At 41.4% G+C, this 21,294-nt stretch overlaps 1 protein-coding gene, 1 long non-coding RNA gene and 1 pseudogene across 3 annotated transcripts; 1 reads left to right on the top strand and 2 right to left on the bottom strand.

The window, feature by feature from the left end:
* Positions 1 to 871: 871 nt before the first annotated feature.
* LOC148691927 (translocator protein homolog) lies at positions 872 to 3,538 on the bottom strand (annotated as a pseudogene).
* A 357-nt stretch (positions 3,539 to 3,895) lies between these two features.
* On the top strand, positions 3,896 to 6,624 carry LOC137738446 (uncharacterized). Its single transcript, XR_015955344.1, has 2 exons — positions 3,896 to 3,975; positions 6,110 to 6,624. It is a non-coding gene; the product is annotated as an uncharacterized LOC137738446 (long non-coding RNA).
* LOC137738444 (MDIS1-interacting receptor like kinase 2) lies at positions 5,615 to 8,038 on the bottom strand. 2 transcript variants are annotated; one of them, XM_088683589.1, is made up of 3 exons: positions 6,863 to 8,038; positions 6,090 to 6,499; positions 5,615 to 5,875 (listed from the first exon to the last, which is right to left on the bottom strand). In XM_088683589.1, the coding sequence occupies exons 1-2, from the start codon at positions 7,602 to 7,604 to the stop codon at positions 6,102 to 6,104; spliced, it is 1,140 nt and encodes a 379-aa protein (XP_088539715.1). In that variant the 5' UTR covers positions 7,605 to 8,038; the 3' UTR covers positions 5,615 to 5,875; positions 6,090 to 6,101. The 2 variants fall into 2 exon arrangements, with proteins under 2 accessions (XP_088539715.1, XP_068334180.2); XM_068478079.2 differs by having other exon boundaries at positions 5,864 to 6,499; positions 6,863 to 8,023.
* Between the last annotated feature and the right edge of the window lie 13,256 nt (positions 8,039 to 21,294).

The raw sequence follows: 21,294 nt of genomic DNA, 5'->3' as shown, positions 1-21,294 counted from the left end.
AAAGGCTTGTGAAAAAATACTATTGACCAATGTGGGACAAGAGGATCTCAAACTCCAACAGGATGTAGAAAGCACATATGAGGGAGAAAGATTTGCATGAAACGAGTTATGTGCAAGTTTTTCTTCACATGCATGATAATGTATTACTGAATGAGAACGCTACGTGATTGTAAATTTCTAGTTTCATGTAAGTTGCTCTCCATATGAGGATACCCACACAACATTCTAACTTTATTATACCATATGGAGTGTGATATCTGCACGTCCCTTTTTACTTCTCACACACACTTTTAATTTTCAGCTATCGGATCGGATATTTGAAAAAGACCAAAGGACAAAAATTAACAAAAAGTATGTGAGAAGTTAAAATAATGTTTGGAAAGCACATCCCATAACATATATTACAAGAGAAGGAATTGAGCATATGAGTTTGGTCACATCACTCATAAACTCCTTTTAATTTTCATCCAAAAGTATTACAACATTGATAATTTCATATAAAAAAATATATGGTAAAAAAACTGATTACATGTCTAATAAAGGCTAATGGCTAATTAAAAATTTGGAGTATTGTATACTCCATATCACCAATTTTTGTTAAAAAAAATGTTCATACTTTTGTTGTGTGACTACAATAAAAAAATATAAACAAGTAAAAAATTGTATCTGTGTTGTTTTACACCTCTTAGGTTGGAGAAATTATTGCATACAATTGTTGTATACAACTTGTATTTAAAAACAACTTGTATTTAAAAAACCTAGTCGCCTAACTTGCATGCGAAAAATTATGCGACTAGCTTTCTTAAATATGCTGATTTTGGACAAGATTTGTTCCCCAGGGCGATTGCTAGTTTCATTCATCCCCGTGCCTCTAGCCCTAAAATCCTAAACCTAACCATGAAGGCATGAATAATTAGTTTGTGTGCATTTCAAAAGACGCAAAAGCTTGCAAGTAACAAGGGCAAAATATGCCACCCAAGCCAAACATGGTTCTACAAGATCTTTGGCAAACGCATTCACACGTCGAAAGCACTTTATAGCAGGCGAAAAGATCTCCAAAATGCACCAAAGGAATCGTCCAATCCAAGTAGCCCCGGTCCGGCGCACAAGAGGATCCCACAAAATGCTCAATGATATTTGAGTAATGCAAAGTGACATATGCATTGGGCTGTTCATGGAATCCACCGTCGGCCCAAACAAGCAATGAGGAATGAAGAGAAAATGAGGCTATGGGCACTTTTAGTGTAGTAAGGTCTCTATGGACAATAGGCAACTTAATATCCTTAAATAAATAGTAATTGTCAAAATGCATCTCAATCCCAATAGCTCAACCAATTTGTATTTATAAAATAATAAAAGATAGTTATATTTTTAATTTTAGATAATAATAAAAGATTGTTTGAAAGTATTTGAAAATATTGGAATGCAGTGTAAAGTGGAAGTAGTTAGGTATTTATGGAATTTTTTTTTATGATTTTTTTATATTTTTAACTAGCTTTTTTATAATTTTTTAATTTTTTTATAATTTTTAATAATTTAAATTGTGGCTGATATCATGATGACGTCAGCTTGAGTCTAATTGCCTCAATGGAGTGGAGTGTTTTGGGAAGGGGGAGGAGTGGATTGGGTTGCCTATTCCCAAGGCAATAAGCAACATTAGGGTTGCACTAAATGTATGAGACTAGGGCCATCTCCAATGGTGAGGGCTTCATCTCCAACCGAGCTAGCCAAAGGGCTATAGGCCAAAACATAGCCTGTTTTGACACAAAACTCATCACATAGCCAGCCAGCCTTGCAAGTTGGCCCCAGCTATGCTACTAGCTGACGTCATGTAGCCTATTTATTATTTTTTAAGGACAAAATTTAGAAAAAAAAAAATTAAAGATTCTAATTTTTTCCTATAAATACCTTAGTCATTTCTACACAATTTCTCACATCATTTTCACATTTTCATACTATATTACCTCATTTTAATGTCTAAGTTTGTTAACATACAAGTAAAATTAAAATATTTAATAACATGGAACTTAAAACAACATTTAGCGACACGTGACCCTCAAAATATGTCCAAAAAACTTATTTCAATATGATAGTTTAATTCAATTAACCGATAAAATTAAAGAACAAACTTAAATAATAAATTATTGAGGGGCCTAAAAAATAGTCCATTCGGTTGGAGATTGTGTATATAATATAGATATGGTCTAGCATTATTCATTGAAAAATAATTTCTTGCAGAGCTATAATCTAGACGGGGAGGCTAAACGTAGCTCCTTCAGTTGAGGTGGCCTAAAGGTCCAAAAGCTAAAAAATGGTCTGATTTGCCCAAAAACTTATCTCTAACCAATGATTAGACTATAATTGTATGAAGCCCACTAGACTATTATTTGGCCCAAGAGGAGTTAAGCTGACCAAATGTAACCCTTTGCTTAGCCTTTTTTTTGGAGCTCAGCTCTTCAGTTGCAATACTTGATTCAAATTCAACGATTAGATTTGAAAACATTTAATGGTAGTTTAACTAAATTAACCAATAAATTTAAAGTATAAACTTAAAACTAATAAATTACTGAGGGGTTATGTTTAGTCACTTCGGTTGAAGATGATATATGAGTATAGTCTGACACTGCGCATTTAAAGATAATTTTTTGGGGAGAGTATAATTCTAAACGGGGTTACATTTAGCTCTTTTGGTTAGATATGGCCTAAGTTGTGGAAGCCAAAAGGGTTTGGCCAAGGCCTTGTACTTGGAGCCTGAGCAAAACAGGAGAATTGTGATTGTGGTTAAGGAGAGGGGGATTGCAATCCCGATGGATAGAGACCGGGGAGCTCTTTTGGCTTTGGAGTTTTTGGTGTCTTGTTTGGTGGTGATGGTGGGGGGATGGATTGGACATTGTTGAATCGGTGGTGGAGGAGGGGATTGGAAGCCATGGATGGCAAGAAAATTGTGGGGGAGAAGGGGATGGGATGTTACCAAAAAGACACAAGGTTTAAATGATGATAATATCGGGACCAAAAGTAATGAACGTTAATGGAGCAAATATTGGGTTTTTTTTTTCTTAGAACGTGGCTTGGTATGCGAAATTGCTTTCTTTTCTTTTTGGCAAATTAACCATTAAAAAAAAAAAATGGAAGAGACTTATATAGTTCAAGTGCTCAATAAAATTTATTCTGGTGACGTAGAGTTTGTGTTCAATTTCTGCTCCCTAAGTATTGTTTTGACAATAATGATTTATATGGCACGGATATACCTTTACATTGATGTTACGTACTAAAAATAGAAAGACATGTGTTGGTTTTCCTTTATGTGTCCTTGTATAATTTGCACAAGATACGCGGCAGTAGCACATCGTGCCATATAAATTACTCTTCAGGTGACAAACTCTATAAAAGAAGAAAATGTTATTTAGCAGTCATAAGGGCTTTTGACAACATTTGGTAAAAGAATTTAAAAAGCGCCTCTAGTTCGTAGAAATGTTTTTTAGAAAAAAAAAGTACTTGACATGTGCTTCCCTTGTTCGTGAAGCACCTCAAAGTACATCCATTTGTATAAGAAAAAAATAACTTAATAAAAGGACAAGAGAGTAAAATTCGTCCGTTAAGTAAAAAAAAGAAGGTAATTTTATTCCAATAAGTAATAGCCACTTATTATTACGATCTAACGATCTTCATCTTCACTTGTAAGTAAGATGTCCTAAGTTTGGTTCTTGCTGAAAAGTAAATTTGAACCACGTTATTGCTAATCTATTATGAGGCTAAGCTCATTCCATCCTTCTATTGTTGATAATCTCGTTTGTTAAAAGGAAAAAAAAAAAAAATACCAAGAAGCAATAGGGACAAATTGGTAATTGGCAGCTTTTATACCAATTCCCCTCCTTCCAACCAAGTACTACGTGTACGCCCTTCTCCGCTCTCTGTACTCACTACACTGCACAACCGAGGGTCTCCAAAACATTCCCCACAGAGACTTCGAACATGGTAATTTCCCTTTTACTCGTCAACGCATTCTGTAATTTTCACTTATTTGATCTCATGTACACTTATTTCATTAGGGTTTCGAAAATTTCACTCACTTTCATCGGTAAATGCGTTGCTAATGGACTCCGATCTGCTATTTTATGCCGTATATTTCTATTTTACTAATCTCGTACTGTTTTGCTGCTTTGAAAGTTTGAATTCTATCGATTTTGCGAGTCATTTTCGTTTTGTATATAGCGTTCTGTTTGGTTGCTGAGAAAATTGGTGTGTGTGCGTGTGAAAACATTTGCATTGTTTCTGCAATTTTAGTTAGGAAATTCAATTCGTGTGGCAAGTAGTTCTGATGTGATAGTTGTTGTGATGGAATTTGAGTACTTGCTTTTCGCTCGCCAAATCCTTACTTGTTTTCGTTAGCATGTTTATAGTTGTTGTGATGGAATTTGAGTACTTACAGCTCTAACTAAAGTTCATCAGACTCAAATAAATTTGGAATTCCTTGATGGTGTGATATTTACGGTGTTGCAGTAAATTTGGTAGCTTGGTGGGTACTCATTGAATTGTAACTAGTGGAGCACTTATTAAGTGGGGTAACAAGTAATGAGAGATCCAGACCTGTAAGAAATGGTATAATCGTACCCAATTTCAATAACCACAGAAGTAGTAATTTTCTCCCCCAACCCCAAAAAGTGCTGTATCCCCTTTATACTCTGCACCAAGCCTATATCTATATGACTGATGAGGCAACCGTTAATTATCTGAAACACAGTTCATACATGTACGTCTTATAATTTGGGTGAAATATAGACGGTCACGTGGCCATATTCCAAGTACACTGGAAAATTGTTGGTCGATCATTGATTTATGTGCGTGCTTTGCAAACAATGTTAATTAACTAAAATTCTAAAATTAACGAACATAAAACAAATTCGCATAAATACCAAATACGAAAAACTAAATACTGAAATCCGGGATGAGATTTCACAAAGGTGGCCAACCCTGGGGTTAGGGTTTTGCCCAACACATGGAGGCTTCCCATTGGCCAAGGTTGTATCATCCATAGGATGGATGAGGAAAGAATTATCCCGAGATACTTATTTAGGAGATAACATCTTGGGATTGTGAAATGAGCGCTTTGGTGATTAATTCTATCTTTCTGATGAGCTGTTTTGGGATTTCCTTGCGACTTGCAACACGGGATCTTGTTTGGGTTCGCGTGAAGGCAGCCATGAACCATGTAGTGAAGCTGCTAAAGCTGGGAAGAGAGCCATCAAATTTCACCCGAGTTACTTCATGCTGGGGTTCACCTTTCCCATGCCGAATCTTTTCTAGGAGGTGATCTGCTCCATGAAATGTGCTCTTGCTTAATGTTTTGCACATGAACATGGAAAAGCATGTATATGTACTACTAGTCTACCAATTAATTTTGGTATTGACTTAGGAGCGTGTTTGTGATTGTTCACTGTTATGTGATTTGGCTATTTTCACCTTTTCTGCTGTGCATTAGAGAAATCGTGCAAACACGAATCTTTACCTCCGGCCTTGATTTTGCATTTGAAGGAATCTGAATGTGAAACCATAGGCTGCCATACTTGTGGGAAACGCCTTACTTACTATTTTTCTGTTGTTAAGAGAAACATGATTTTGAGGGAAATTGAGGCCTCTTAATTCCCTGATGTGATATCTTAGAGAAAATGATAAAACTCACAGCCGTCTTCTTCTACATTTGCAAAACAGAAACAGGGTTTATTAATGTAATGACTGGTATTCTTTTTGTTTCCTTCAGCATACTTCTCCAGATTTTTACTTGCTTCAACTTTACATATCGCCGTGTCTTCGAAATTCCAGCGCACAACTCAATCAGGCTAACTCGAATCATCCGATATTGAGATTTATTCATCATCTGATGACAACAGGTTCAATTAGATTGGCAATGCAATTTGGGTACTCTTTGTCAGAACATGCATAGAGTATCTAAAATTTTAAATCATGCAAACAAGTACGTAAAAGTACATAGAGCCATAGCAAACAAGTGCATGAAATAAATTACAATAACAGAACTTTCTTCTAAAAGGAAGACTCGATGTAGGGAAAACTTATTTATAGGAAATACCCACTTTCTTTGATTATCATGCAGTTAAAGGATCCAGAGCAAGCAATTCGCCGCAGGTTATCATACGTAATGGCTTTGACAAATGCAGCTTCTGAGTTGAGAGGAGTTGAGAAACTTGTTTCATTGTTGGACGAGATTGCGGACTGGGATGCAAGCATGAAAACGCAATCTTCACAAGAGAGAGAACTTCCATTCCTTCTTGATGCGTTGGAGGCGCAATGCGTTGGTCCAGAACATCCACAATTGGCATTTGATGGGTTGGTAATGCAGATGATGATGACGAGAACGAATAAGGCATTGTTGAGAATGATGAGAAAAAATCTCCGGGATGCCTTCCCATAATTATTTCAAATGTGACCACTCCAAAGCTATAAACATCGCATTTCTCAGTTACTTCCATTGTATATGCAAGCTCTGTTCAAAATAAGCTCATAGCAGTGGGATAATTGGTATGGGTATATAATAAACTATATAAGACTTCAATGTCTAGAACATTTTGTCATCATGAAGAAAAATGGAGGAGAAATTTATTTTGATCACTAATTTAATCTTAATATAAAGCAAGCAGATTCTAGATCACCAGTAACAACCAGATTATCTTGTACATAATCACAAAGTTCTATTCCAAATCAAAATGTAACTCCTGCCTATGGACGAAAATGAATAGTATTCAGAACAAAGTTATCCCGGAATAAATTAAGAAATTTATGCAAGATGTCAAAATCATTGGTCTAAAAGAAAAAACAAAATAATATATAGAACAAAGAACAATTTTACCTGGTGCAATATATCCATATGTGCCTGCAACGGCAGTCCAATTAGTTGAGTCTCGATTCAAAAACTTAGTAGTGCCAAAGTCTGAAACAACGGACTCATATTCAAAATCCAACAAAATGTTCTTGCTTGATATATCCCGGTGAACAATTGGTTGCACAACGCCATGGTGCATATATGCCAAGGCATGAGCTACACCGTTAACAATATTCACCCTTTTTCTCCATCCCACTTCTTTAGCTTCTTCATCTTTGCTCAAAATTTTAGCCAAGCTACCTCTTTCAAGAAACTCGCACACCAAGAACGAGTGCCGGTGGTGCAAACAAAAACCATAAAGCTTCACAATGTTCCGGTGTCTTATCTCTGTCAGTGCTCTTATTTCATTCAAGAATCCCTCCTCCAAGTTCTTCTCGCCATCCCACAATTGATGGAGTTTCTTCACAGCCACTGTGACGGTAGATGACAACTTTGCTTTGTAGACGCTTCCTTGTCCTCCGCTTCCGATGCAATATATGGAATCAAAGTCTTCTGTCACCCTTGTGATTTCCTCGTACATTGATTTTCCATCAAAATTCAAAACTGAAAACGATACTTCTTTATGCATGCTTTTTTCTCCTTTATCCTGATGCTTCTTCTTTCTTTTCACTACGAAGACAATTATTGTACAGATAGCAGCAAGAATGTAAAGTGCTGCTAAAAAGGTGAATGTGATTACAAATAGCAATTGAAGCGTGCTCTCAACCATTGAGTGATTCTGATCCAAACCGAGCTCAATAAGAGATTTTTGTAGAGATAGAGAAGGGTAAGGTTGAGGTATTCAAGATTGGGGAAGGACAAGAATGAAATTCCGTGCAGCGTACCTTGTGTACTGGAATTGGTAAGGTTTATCGCAACGACACTTCCAGCAGGATTGCATGAAAAGATAAAGATCTCATGGCCTCTCTGTTCAATTTTGTGTACATATTATAGTCTACTTCTAGGGCTTATTATAATCCTTTCACTAGCTATTCAAATTAATTCGACCTGCACAAAGAAAAAGGGGTGGGAGAGAAGAACAAAAATACAGGACTTGCAGAACGTTGTGTTTTCCACAAGAAATTGACATCTCCATGGTTCAGACCATGGAAAAGTCTTTGCAATTAATATTTTGTTTCATGACTTTGGAGTCCTCCATAAATTAACTTGCTCCAAGTCGAAGTCTTTGTCTCTTATATACATACGTTACATGCAATTTGGCAATCTGTCTTCAAATTTTTTCTTCAAAGATGCCTGCAGGTCTGCTACCTGAATGATGTTCAATTGACACTTTTTTATTTTTTATTTTTTTTAAGTATTCTCCTGTATTTCATGACTATGATCAAAGATTATCTTTAAAGTCAAAGTATTTCTTTCATATGTCCATCGAAAATGGCACTGTAAGTGCCAACAATGATGAAATTACTAAATTATTCTTCTCCATCACATATTTGGTGGAATGGACATAATACGACTAATGTATTTGAGTGGCCTTAAAAATGAGCGTGTGTGTACGGTTAATTGATTGAAGAATTGCACATGATTGATTGCAAATCATTCAATTCTGAAATGGACTTGTTTCGTAGTATGCAATGCGTGTTGCATAAGTAATAATTCAATTCTGAAATGGATCGAGGGGAAACGACTTTGTAATCATTCTAATATACATGAATTTCAATTAATTATTGATGGAATAGCCAAATACCAGAATATTTAAAACACTGCTGAATAAACCCCCTTTATAATCTGCATCAATGCCTATATCTATATGACTGATGAGGCAACCGTTAATTATCTGAAACACAATTCATACATGTATGTCTTATAATTTGGGTGAAATATAGACGGTCACGTGGCCATATTCCAAGTACACTGAAAAATTGTTGGTCGATTAGTAGTTTTAAGTATTTGATTTATGTGCGAGCTTTGCAAACATTTTTAATTAACTAAAATTCAAAAATTAACGAACATAAAGCAAATTCGCAAAAATACCAAATACGAAAAACTAAATACTGAAATTTGGGATGAGATTTCACAGAGATGGCCGCCCATAGGGTTAGGGTTTTGCCCAACACATGGAGGCTTCCCATTGGCCAAGGTTGTATCATCCGTAGGATGGATGAGGAAAGAATTATCCCGAGATACTTATTTAGTAGATAACATCTTGGGATTGTGAAATGGGCGCTTTGGTGATTAATTTTATCTTTCTGATGAGCTGTTTTGGGATTTCCTTGAGACTTACAACACGGGATCTTGTTTGGGTTCGCGTGAAGCGGGTGAAGGGATGGAGTAGCCATGAACCATGTAGTGAAGCTGCTAAAGCTGGGAAGAGAGCCATCAAATTTCACCGTATTACTTCGTGCTGGGGTTCACCTTTCTCATACCAAATCTTTTCCAAGAGGTGATATGCTCCATGAAATGTGCTCCTGCTTAATGTTCTTTGAACACGTTGTGCATGATGTTGGCGTTTTCAAACTTGCGCAGATTATTCGACTTGGGGCTAACCGTGCGACAGTGCGTGATGCTTCAGCAAGCCAAAAAAGGCTGCAGTGCTTGCGTAATTTGAATCCCTTATCCATGCCTATATGCCTATTGTATCTTCATTTTTAAAAATTCGTGATATGCTCACAAATTCTAACAAGGCTTATTTTTTTGGTATGCTCCATGGAACTCGAACTTAATCGCACTTTCTCCTTTGAATCAAAAATATCACCGTTTTACACGATGTAACTCAATTTTCGTTTCACTTTGGTCGGATTTGTCTATTCTGTCGAAATACGGTGACATGGAAGGGTAATTTAGTAATTTCATCCTACACGGTTTATTTTTGTTGCCACGTCACCACAGAGAATGGCACTCTAAGTGCCACCTAGGATGAAATTACTACATTATCCTTCCATGTTAGCATATTTGACGGAATGGATGGAATACGACCAAAGTGAAGGCGAAAATTGAGATTAAGTTGTTTGGTACCAAAACTAAGCCTTTTAACACTAATATGCCCTCCTGTGTTTTGGAGTCTTTCTTTTTGTGTTGTGCTGGTTTTTCCCATGACTTCATTTAATGTCATTTTCATTTGTTTGTCACTGCACATGGTTTAAGTGGCCTTAAAAATGAGCGTGTTTGTTGGGTTAATTGATTGAAGTATTGGACATGCAAGATTGAAAGATTATTCAATTCCGAAATGGACTTTTATGATGGTTCGGGGAAGACTTCGGAATTTTTCATAGGTACGCCTGATCAAGTCAGTCTTTGTGTATTTTCTGTGCTCGTTGAACTTAAATGAAATTTGATGAAATGAACTTATGATTGAAGTTAGTTTTTACGAATAAGATGGAACGAGTTCTTAATCGATTGTTATTGTATTATGAAATGAAGTTGATGAAATGAACTTATGATGGAAGTGAGTTTTTATGAATAAGATGGAACGGGTTTTTAATCGATTGTTATGGTATTATGAAGAGATTTGTTTGGTACACATGATTGAATTAGAATGGATAACCTACAATATTAAAGGTATGTTGAAGGGAAAAGTTATAAAATTACGGCCACCTAGAGGGCATAAGATGAATTACTTATGAAGAAAACTTACTCATTCTAATTCTTTAATCCCCTCCAAATGAAAAGCCATTCACTTCCACCTTTAATATGCCTTGAAATTTGAAAGTTCTTTATTCCAATCCAATTAGGTCATCTCCAACCGAAGGCTGGTCATAGGGCTCATTTTAGCCATCTGGTCCTCCAAGAAATTAATATTTTAATGAACAGTACAAAGCCATATTTCATACCATCTCCAACCGAGGGCCAAATGGCCATAGGTGACACACCCCGACCGAGATCGGAGCGTGCTGGCCGTCACACAAAGGTGACGTAGCCATGTGCACGTGCGGAAGCTAAGAAGTAGTAATATAAAAGTACGAATAATTAAAAACTAGCATACAAGTACTAGAATAAGTGCTAGTTAGTGCGATACAAATTCAGAGCAGGTCTATAGCAGTCCAAATAAAACAACAACAGTAGTACGCCCGAAGGCGACCCTACAATGGGGAGTGTCTGTCAGAACGCCGAAAAGCTCTCAAGGGAAACCACCGCAACGGCTAAGCAACTAGAACCTGGAGGGGCGCAAAACAAAAGCGTGAGTGGGCAAAAACAATTCTTTCTAAAACCATTTACAAAATACTTTCTAACCCCTCGCCGTAAAACCTGTATACTTCCCAGAAAATAAACATATATACGTATGTGTAAACATGCAAAACATGCTCAAGGGTATACCAATCATGCTCAAGATATGCCATGCCCCAATCTCAAAGTGATATGCAAGTGCCCAGGTATAACCATATCAATATCATGTAATCTGGCAGCCGGAGTCACCTAACGTGACCTGTACGGCTGCATCTAGAGCTCAAATCTCAATCTCAATATCTAAACCTGCCCACGAGTCGGAACCACCTAAAGTGGTCTGTACGACAAGCCTGGGTGTAACATATATATACGCTCTAGTGCTACGATCACGTGAAGGCTGTGCGAATAATCGCGGGTCACCTACGAGTCGGAACCACCTATTGTGGTCTGTACGACAGGCCTATGCACCTAGCTTGGATCCAAGCTGAGCGTATGGTGCGGGAGGTGAACAACACGTGAAGGACTGTGCCCTACTCTGGGCGGGAGCACTAACACCGGGGGTGCAGGTTATGAGCTCTCTAAGCATCTCTAACCACTAATTAATGCAATCGTTAATTAACACTTACCTGGCACTTACCTATGCCTCCACAGCACCCACATATAAATATGTATATGCATGCCACTACTAATAAATGTGATGATGCCTAAACGATAATAATAATATGCATGGCATAAGGCAAATAACCCTTTTTAAATCAATTTCTGGGAATATAAATGTATATAGGTATATACGGAAAACAAAAGCCCACTCACTGGTATGTAGAAGGGTCGTAGCCCCCCTGTCTCGCGTGTGCACGCTCGTCCTCTGGGTACGTGTCACCTAGATGCGAAACAACTATAAAAACGTTAACTTTAAAGCACATAACCCGTTTCTCGTAATAACTTTTCATACATTGCTCAAAATGGACAAATGAATACCAACGTGCTCTACACAACCTCAGGGTCACAACCATATTTTTAGAAAAAAATTTGGACCCCGCACGCGCCCCGCACGCGCCAGCACAGGCACGGACCTACGCGCCCCCCACGCGCGGCCACGTGCCAGGCACACTGACGGTGTCAACAGACGCCGTCAGGAATATTCCGTTAAAACCCCGGAATATTCCGTTAAAACTAACTGGTTCCGTTAACGGCGTTAGGAATGTTCCGTCAGAATTGACGGAATATTCCGTCGCCTTCTTCCTTCGATCGCCGGCAACGTCGCCGGCGCCGGAACCTGGGAAAACCTGCAACTCAGGTTTTCTCACTCATTTTTCAACCGTTTTTCGTGATTTTTGGACCAAATGAAAGCCCTAGACTAGTAGAACAAGTCCCAACAAGTTTTAAGGGCTAAAACTAAGAGATTATACCTGTGCAATTTCTCCAAAACCGGCCAACTTAGAACAGGACGATCCCGACGTCCAATTTTGTCCAACGAAGCACTCCGAGGCTCCTTGGGACCTCACCAACACATCTACAAGCTCAGAAAACCCAAAAACTTAATGTACAAACTTTGCATGAACAATACACAATTCGGACCACTTCGAAACGACGTGAAAACTAAATGTTTCTCACCTGAAATTGCTACGGTTGTGTTCCTCTCGACCTCACGAGCTTAAATATGTCCTTGGTTCCCTCGATCTGTTAGTGTTTAGGGTGGGTGTGGGTTTGTCCGTACGTTTTCGAAGAGGAGGAAAGGGAATGGGGCTCGGGGAACTCACAGAGAGAGAGAGACAGAGGGAGATAGTGAGACAGTGTGTGTGTGTGGCCCTCAGCTTGCCAACACCACACAAAACAATCAAAACCAAATAACGAAACGAACTAGGGGCTAAAATGTCATTTCACTAGTACGTTTTTAAAAATCCCGGGACGGGATGTCACAACCTTCCCACCTTAATAGAATTTCGTCCCGAAATTCAAAACAACCAAACAGCAGCCCCTAGTGGCCAAAGAACAAACGAGGGTACAAATCCCTCATTCGATCTTCTGTCTCCCACGTGGCTTCCTCAACGGAATGATTCCTCCACAAAACCTTCACTAAATTCACTGTCTTGTTCCTCAGGACCTTTTCTTTCCAATCTAGTATCGTCACCGGCTCCTCGTCGTACGTCAAATCTGGGTTAATCTCAAGCGGTTGAGGAGGTATCACATGAGATGGATCAGCAACATAGTGTCGGAGCATAGACACGTGAAAAACATTATGCACTCTAGCCAACTCCGGAGGCAACTCCAACCTGTAAGCTACCTCACCAACTCGTTCTGTGACCGCGTATGGTCCGATGTACCTAGGACTCAGTTTCCCCTTCTTTCCGAACCGCACAACACCTCTCCACGGTGAAAGCTTCAGAAATACCCAATCTCCGACCTCATATGTTCTGTCCGTAGCACGCCGATCCGCTAGACTCTTCTGCCTGTCCTGAGCTGCTTTCAGGTTAGACTTAATCACCTGAACATTCTGAGTAGTCTCCTCGACAATCTCTGGACCCACTAAAACTCTTTCTCCAACCTCTGACCAACATAACGGTGTGCGACAAGCTCTGCCATACAAGGCCTCAAATGGCGCCATGCCAATGCTCGAATGAAAACTGTTGTTGTAAGCAAATTCCATCAAATCCAACCTTTGGTGCCAAGCGTCACCAAACTGCAACACCGAAGCTCGCAGCATATCCTCCAATGTCTGAATAGTTCTCTCTGACTGTCCGTCTGTCTGTGGATGATACGCCGTGCTGTAAAGTAATCTCGTGCCCAAAGCTTCCTGGAAAGCTACCCAAAACTTCGACGTAAATCGTGGATCTCGATCCGAAACAATACTCACTGGGACACCGTGGTACTTCACAACCTTCGAAATGAACAACTCCGCTAAACGGCTCAGAGAATACTTCTCTCTCACAGGAATAAAATGAGCCGACTTAGTGAGTCGATCGACGATCACCCAAATGCCGTCAAAGCCATTATGTGTACGCGGGAGCTTGTACACAAAATCCATGGTGATATTTTCCCATTTCCACTCTGGAACGGGAAGCGGCTGCAACAACCCAAACGGCTTCTTCCTTTCTGCTTTAACTTGCTGACAAACAGCACACCTGCTCACATACTCGGCTATCTCCCTCTTCATACCCGGCCAATAGTAAAATGGTCGAATGGTATGATACATTTTCGTAGCTCCTGGATGCATGGCATAAGCCGAGATATGTGCTTCATCGAGAATTTCTTCCTTCAACTCCACACTCTTAGGCACGAACATTCTACCTTCTAGCATCAACATGCCATCCGAATCACGAACTCTGAGGTCTCGCCTCCTTCCTTGCTCTCGAGCTTGAATAAGTTCTTGAGTCTCCTGATCAGTTACTTGGGCTTCAAGCACCCGATCAACAAGTATCGGCCTAACTTGGAAATTAGCAAGTAATGCCACATCTCGATCTTCGGCTTCTAGCCTTACCCCCGTAGTACGCAAGTCCACCAAAAGAGGAGCACGACTAGCGTACAACGCATTAATACGGCCCTGTGACTTCCTGCTAAGTGCATCAGCCACTACGTTCGCACGACCAGGATGATAATCAATCGTGCAATCGTAATCGCTGAGCAACTCCAACCACCTCCGCTGACGAAGATTGAGTTCCTTCTGAGTAAAGAGATACTGGATACTCTTGTGATCCGTAAAGATCCTGCACTTTTCTCCGTAAAGATAGTGCCTCCACAACTTTAACGCAAAAATGATAGCAGCCAACTCCAAATCATGTGTAGGGTAATTCCTCTCATGAGGTTTCAACTGCCGCGAAGCATAAGCAATCACCCTACCATGCTGCATCAATACACATCCCAAACCATTCAAGGAAGCATCGCTATAAACCTCGAAATCACCGCTATCGTCTGGGAGTGCCAAAACAGGTGCATGAGTGAGACAATGCTTCAACCGTTGGAAACTCTGCTCACACCTATCATCCCATTCAAATTTAACATCCTTCCTTGTTAACCTCGTCAACGGCAAGGCAATCACCGAAAAATCCTTAACGAACCTCCGATAATACCCTGCCAAACCAAGGAAACTTCTCACTTCGGTGACGGTTCGCGGTTGCTCCCAACTCTCTACCGCTGCAACCTTCTGAGGGTCAACCAAAATACCCTGAGCAGAAATGACGTGCCCCAAGAACGCAACTTGGTCTAACCAGAACTGGCACTTGCTAAACTTAGCATATAACTGGTGTTCCCTCAACCTTTTCAACACCAAAGTAAGATGTCGAACATGCTCCGCTTTCGACTTAGAATACACCAGAATATCGTCAATGAAGACAATGACGAATCTATCCAAGTAAGGCTGGAATACTCGGTTCATCAAATCCATAAAGGCGGCTGGTGCATTCGTCAACCCAAATGGCATAACCAGAAACTCGTAATGACCGTAACGAGTCCTGAACGCCGTCTTAGGGACATCATCCCTACTGATCTTCAGCTGATAGTAACCAGACCTCAAGTCTATCTTAGAGAACACGCAAGCACCTCTCAGTTGATCAAACAAATCATCGATACGAGGCAAGGGATAACGGTTTTTAATCGTCACCCGATTGAGTTGCCTGTAGTCGATGCACAGCCTCAAAGTTCCATCCTTCTTCCTCACAAACAACACTGGAGCACCCCAAGGCGAAGTACTAGGCTGGATAAATCCCTTATCTACTAACTCTTGCAGCTGAACTTTCAATTCCCTTAACTCCGCAGGAGCCATACGATAAGGAGTTAAAGAAATAGGATTGGTACCTGGAATCAACTCAATGGTGAACTCTACGTCTCGATCTGGGGGTAACCCAGGTAAATCCTCAGGAAATACATCAGGGAAGTGTCTGACCACTCTCACATCCTCTATTCTGCTAGCAACAACCTCATCCAGCACCACATGAGCCAGATACCCCTGACAACCCTTAGTTAACAACTTTTTCGCTCGTAGCGCCGAAATAACGCCATATCTCACTCCACTCTGCTCACCCACGAAGGTAACCACAGGTAGTCCAGGTCGGTGAAACGTAACCACTTTCCCATAACAGTCAATGTTGGCACGATAGAAGTGCAACCAATCCGTGCCCAGAATCACATCAAAGTCCACAATATCTAACGGGATAAGATCGGCTGACAAAGCAACACCCTCTACGATCACTGGACACCCCGGGTACACACAATCTACAACGCAACTCTCTCCCCTAGGCATAACAAACTCTAAATCATACCCTAGGGGTGTGGGGCGAGGTTGCGTCACTTGAGCAAATGTATGAGAAATTACGGAATGTGTAGCTCCACAATCAATTAAGACTCTAGCAAAACAACCAAGAATGTTCAACGTACCCATAATCAAGTCTGGGTTGTTCTGAGCGTCCTGCAGAGAAATATTGTGAAGACGCCCCTGTCCCTGCTGACGCCCACCGCGGCCTCGGCTCGCCTGAACACCGCGTCCCTGAGCACCACGCCCCTGACTGGGCTGGCCTGACTGTCTCGAAGATCCTGCACTGCTAGTGGCAATCTCCCCCTGCTGATACTGTCCTCCCTGATACCACTGTGAACCACCCGCTGGGGCTGGAGGATACGGCATATAGCCGCCCGAATACTGGGGATAGCCACCCTGGGGATAGGGATCCTGAGGGTACTGATACTGCCCAGGAGCATAAGGGACAGCATCACCCTGATAGTGGTAAGCACCACCTCGACCCGTCTGGTCGTAGCTACTAGTACCCTGAATCTGCTGGAGCGGTGCAGGTGGTGGCATAAAGGTCTACTGCGGTTTCTGCTGCTGCTGACCCTGGGGACAATTTGCCGCTCTATGTCCCACCTGTCCACATGTGAAACAACCGTTGCTACCACGTCTACACTCACCGAAATGTCGGTTGTTACACCTGCGGCAAATAGGGGCTCTGCCTCGCCCACCATCGCCCTGCCTCTGGCCTCTAGCGCCACCAGAAAATCTACCCCCACGACCCTGCCCAGTGGCACTGAAGCCACCACTCGAAGAACTAGAACTAGCTCCACCTCTCTTGAAGTTCTGAGTCTGTCGGGGCCCGAGCGATGCCTGACCTTTGCCTTTGTCATCTTTCTTCTGGTTGCCGTCCTTCTCTTCATCCGTATCGCTCGACATATTCTCGGAGTCCTCGATCCTCAACAGTATCTCATAGAAGTCCCGATAAGTCTCGCTGTGGACCGTAGACGCCATAGAACGCCACTTCTTCCTGGTGCCCAGACGGAAAAGACGGAGCATCTCCGCCAGATTACCAGCGACATCAGGGTGATAACGGGACAAGTCCGTAAACTTACGGTAGTACTCATTCGCTGACATCTTCCGCTGTTTCAGTTCGGAAAACTCCTGCTTCTTACGGTCAATGTACTCAGGGGGTACATACCTTCTCCTAAACAACCCCGTAAACACGTTCCAATCAATCCTCTGATCCGGAGTCAACCTACGAAGCTCCTGCTCCCACCAAGCTGCCGACTCCGTATCCAGAAACCAAGCGGTCGTCTCGACCCACCTCTCCATAGGCAAGTTCCCCTGATTATGTAGCACCCGGAAAGTCTTCTCTATGTGTTCTAGCCAGCGCTCTGCGCTCTCGGGTCCCTCACTGCCCTTAAACTTATCCAGCTTCAAGTTGTACATAGTCTCCAGAGGAGTCCTCTGGGGAGGGCGCATCACTGCCTGAAGGGCTGTAGCAAAAGCTTCCCCTAACTGAGTAATATCGGGAAAACTAGGCTCAGAAGAGCGACGGGGTTCCCGACGAGGCGGCATAGTTCTGACAGAAGACACCAAAATTATTAGAATACTCACAAGGACACAGGACTGCCAAACCTAGGCTCTGATACCAAACTGACACACCCCGACCGAGATCGGAGCATGCTGGCCGTCACACAAAGGTGACGTAGCCATGTGCACGTGCGGAAGCTAAGAAGTAGTAATATAAAAGTACGAATAATTAAAAACTAGCATACAAGTACTAGAATAAGTGCTAGTTAGTGCGATACAAATTCAGAGCAGGTCTATAGCAGTCCAAATAAAACAACAACAGTAGTACGCCCGAAGGCGACCCTACAATGGGGAGTGTCTGTCAGAACGCCGAAAAGCTCTCAAGGGAAACCACCGCAACGGCTAAGCAACTAGAACCTGGAGGGGCGCAAAACAAAAGCGTGAGTGGGCAAAAACAATTCTTTCTAAAACCATTTACAAAATACTTTCTAACCCCTCACCGTAAAACCTGTATACTTCCCAGAAAATAAACATATATACGTATGTGTAAACATGCAAAACATGCTCAAGGGTATACCAATCATGCTCAAGATATGCCATGCCCCAATCTCAAAGTGATATGCAAGTGCCCAGGTATAACCATATCAATATCATGTAATCTGGCAGCCGGAGTCACCTAACGTGACCTGTACGGCTGCATCTAGAGCTCAAATCTCAATCTCAATATCTAAACCTGCCCACGAGTCGGAACCACCTAAAGTGGTCTGTACGACAAGCCTGGGTGTAACATATATATACGCTCTAGTGCTACGATCACGTGAAGGCTGTGCGAATAATCGCGGGTCACCTACGAGTCGGAACCACCTATTGTGGTCTGTACGACAGGCCTATGCACCTAGCTTGGATCCAAGCTGAGCGTATGGTGCGGGAGGTGAACAACACGTGAAGGACTGTGCCCTACTCTGGGCGGGAGCACTAACACCGGGGGTGCAGGTTATGAGCTCTCTAAGCATCTCTAACCACTAATTAATGCAATCGTTAATTAACACTTACCTGGCACTTACCTATGCCTCCACAGCACCCACATATAAATATGTATATGCATGCCACTACTAATAAATGTGATGATGCCTAAACGATAATAATAATATGCATGGCATAAGGCAAATAACCCTTTTTAAATCAATTTCTGGGAATATAAATGTATATAGGTATATACGGAAAACAAAAGCCCACTCACTGGTATGTAGAAGGGTCGTAGCCCCCCTGTCTCGCGTGTGCACGCTCGTCCTCTGGGTACGTGTCACCTAGATGCGAAACAACTATAAAAACGTTAACTTTAAAGCACATAACCCGTTTCTCGTAATAACTTCTCATACATTGCTCAAAATGGACAAATGAATACCAACGTGCTCTACACAACCTCAGGGTCACAACCATATTTTTAGAAAAAATTTTGGACCCCGCACGCGCCCCGCACGCGCCAGCACAGGCACGGACCTACGCGCCCCCCACGCGCGGCCACGTGCCAGGCACACTGACGGTGTCAACAGACGCCGTCAGGAATATTCCGTTAAAACCCCGGAATATTCCGTTAAAACTAACTGGTTCCGTTAACGGCGTTAGGAATGTTCCGTCAGAATTGACGGAATATTCCGTCGCCTTCTTCCTTCGATCGCCGGCAACGTCGCCGGCGCCGGAACCTGGGAAAACCTGCAACTCAGGTTTTCTCACTCATTTTTCAACCGTTTTTCGTGATTTTTGGACCAAATGAAAGCCCTAGACTAGTAGAACAAGTCCCAACAAGTTTTAAGGGCTAAAACTAAGAGATTATACCTGTGCAATTTCTCCAAAACCGGCCAACTTAGAACAGGACGATCCCGACGTCCAATTTTGTCCAACGAAGCACTCCGAGGCTCCTTGGGACCTCACCAACACATCTACAAGCTCAGAAAACCCAAAAACTTAATGTACAAACTTTGCATGAACAGTACACAATTCGGACCACTTCGAAACGACGTGAAAACTAAATGTTTCTCACCTGAAATTGCTACGGTTGTGTTCCCCTCGACCTCACGAGCTTAAATATGTCCTTGGTTCCCTCGATCTGTTAGTGTTTAGGGTGGGTGTGGGTTTGTCCGTACGTTTTCGAAGAGGAGGAAAGGGAATGGGGCTCGGGGAACTCACAGAGAGAGAGAGACAGAGGGAGACAGTGAGACAGTGTGTGTGTGTGGCCCTCAGCTTGCCAACACCACACAAAACAATCAAAACCAAATAACGAAACGAACTAGGGGCTAAAATGTCATTTCACTAGTACGTTTTTAAAAATCCCGGGACGGGATGTCACAATAGGCCTCGTTTTAGCCCTGTCACAAAAAACCGTGTCTAACCAAGGGCCAAAGGGTCAAACATAATTTATTATTTAAAAACTACAACTTAAATTCAAATCCAATGGCTAAGTGACGTCAGCATGATGTTAGTTAGCCATTGGTAGCCGTTGGATTTGAATTTTTTTGGGATATAAATAGGGTGGATATTGGGTTATAATTCACATACATTTGAATTCAATCTATTTCAATTCAATTTCTTTTAATTCAAGTTTGCAATGAATTCCAACTTTGAATCCTCTTCGGATTCCAACTGGGGGTCCTCATCTAATTCCAAAATGGAAGAAAAATGGGTGCAGATGAGACAAGAAGATGAGGAGTCTGATGAAGAAGATGAAGCATGATGCAACATATAAAATAGAGCAGCAGCCATGGCTGCGGCCATGGTGTGTCAGCCAACTGCGGAACAACCTCAATGGGGTGGCTCTGTTGCTGGTCGCTCTTACAAACCACGAAACAGAGCGATGACGCATGCCAATCTGATGAACAATTACTTCAACCCCAACTCGATGTACATGTTACTTAATGTAATTTAATGTTGTTTAATATTGTTTAATGCTGCTTCATGTTACTTAATGTTATGTAATGTTTAATGGTTTAGGAAGGTATAGGGGAAAAAAAAAGAGTTTATAAAAAATTTTAAACAAATTTTGTAAAAAAAAAAAAAAATAATAATAATAATTAAAAAATAACGACTAGCTTACCGTTGCATTTGAATTCCAGCCCGGCCCGAGGCCGGCTTGCTGGCTCATTTGGGTCGCCCGGTTGGCCCTTTGGCCCTTTTTTGTCCAGTGGGGCCCACAAGACCTTTGGCCTGACCCTCGGTTGAAGACGGTTTTAGGGTTATTTTCTGTCCTCTGACCCTTTGGATCCTTCGGTTGGAGATGACCTTATGTGTATCAAACGAGCCCAAAGATCAGGGATGAAGCCATTATTTGGAAATGGAGCTAGCTAGATTCTAAGCTTATTTTTGTTTTCTTCCGTCTATGAAAAATCTTGCTAAAATTTTGGCCAAATGAACTCTAACACATTGTATCATGTAATCTGAGTTTCTTAACTATTTCGGATTTTGATGGAAGAAAAAAAAAAAAAAAAAAAAAAGGAACAAGATAACCATTTCGAATTTTGCCTTACTTTTTTTTGGCTTGGGACATGAGGAC

This window comes from Pyrus communis, chromosome 13 (genome assembly GCF_041283825.1).
Source record: "Pyrus communis isolate YQ-2024b chromosome 13, ASM4128382v1, whole genome shotgun sequence".
NCBI lineage: Eukaryota > Viridiplantae > Streptophyta > Magnoliopsida > Rosales > Rosaceae > Pyrus > Pyrus communis.
Note: the sequence above shows the minus strand (reverse complement) of the source record. Positions and strands in the feature narration are given on the sequence as shown.

Coding starts and splice junctions, on each gene's coding strand:
- LOC137738444 (XM_088683589.1), bottom strand. CDS start 7,604: ATGGTTGAGAGCACGCTTCAATTGCTATTTGTAATCACATTCACCTTT. Junction 6,500..6,862: donor ATATGGATATATTGCACCAG/GTAAAATTGTTC, acceptor TATTTTGAACAG/AGCTTGCATATACAATGGAA.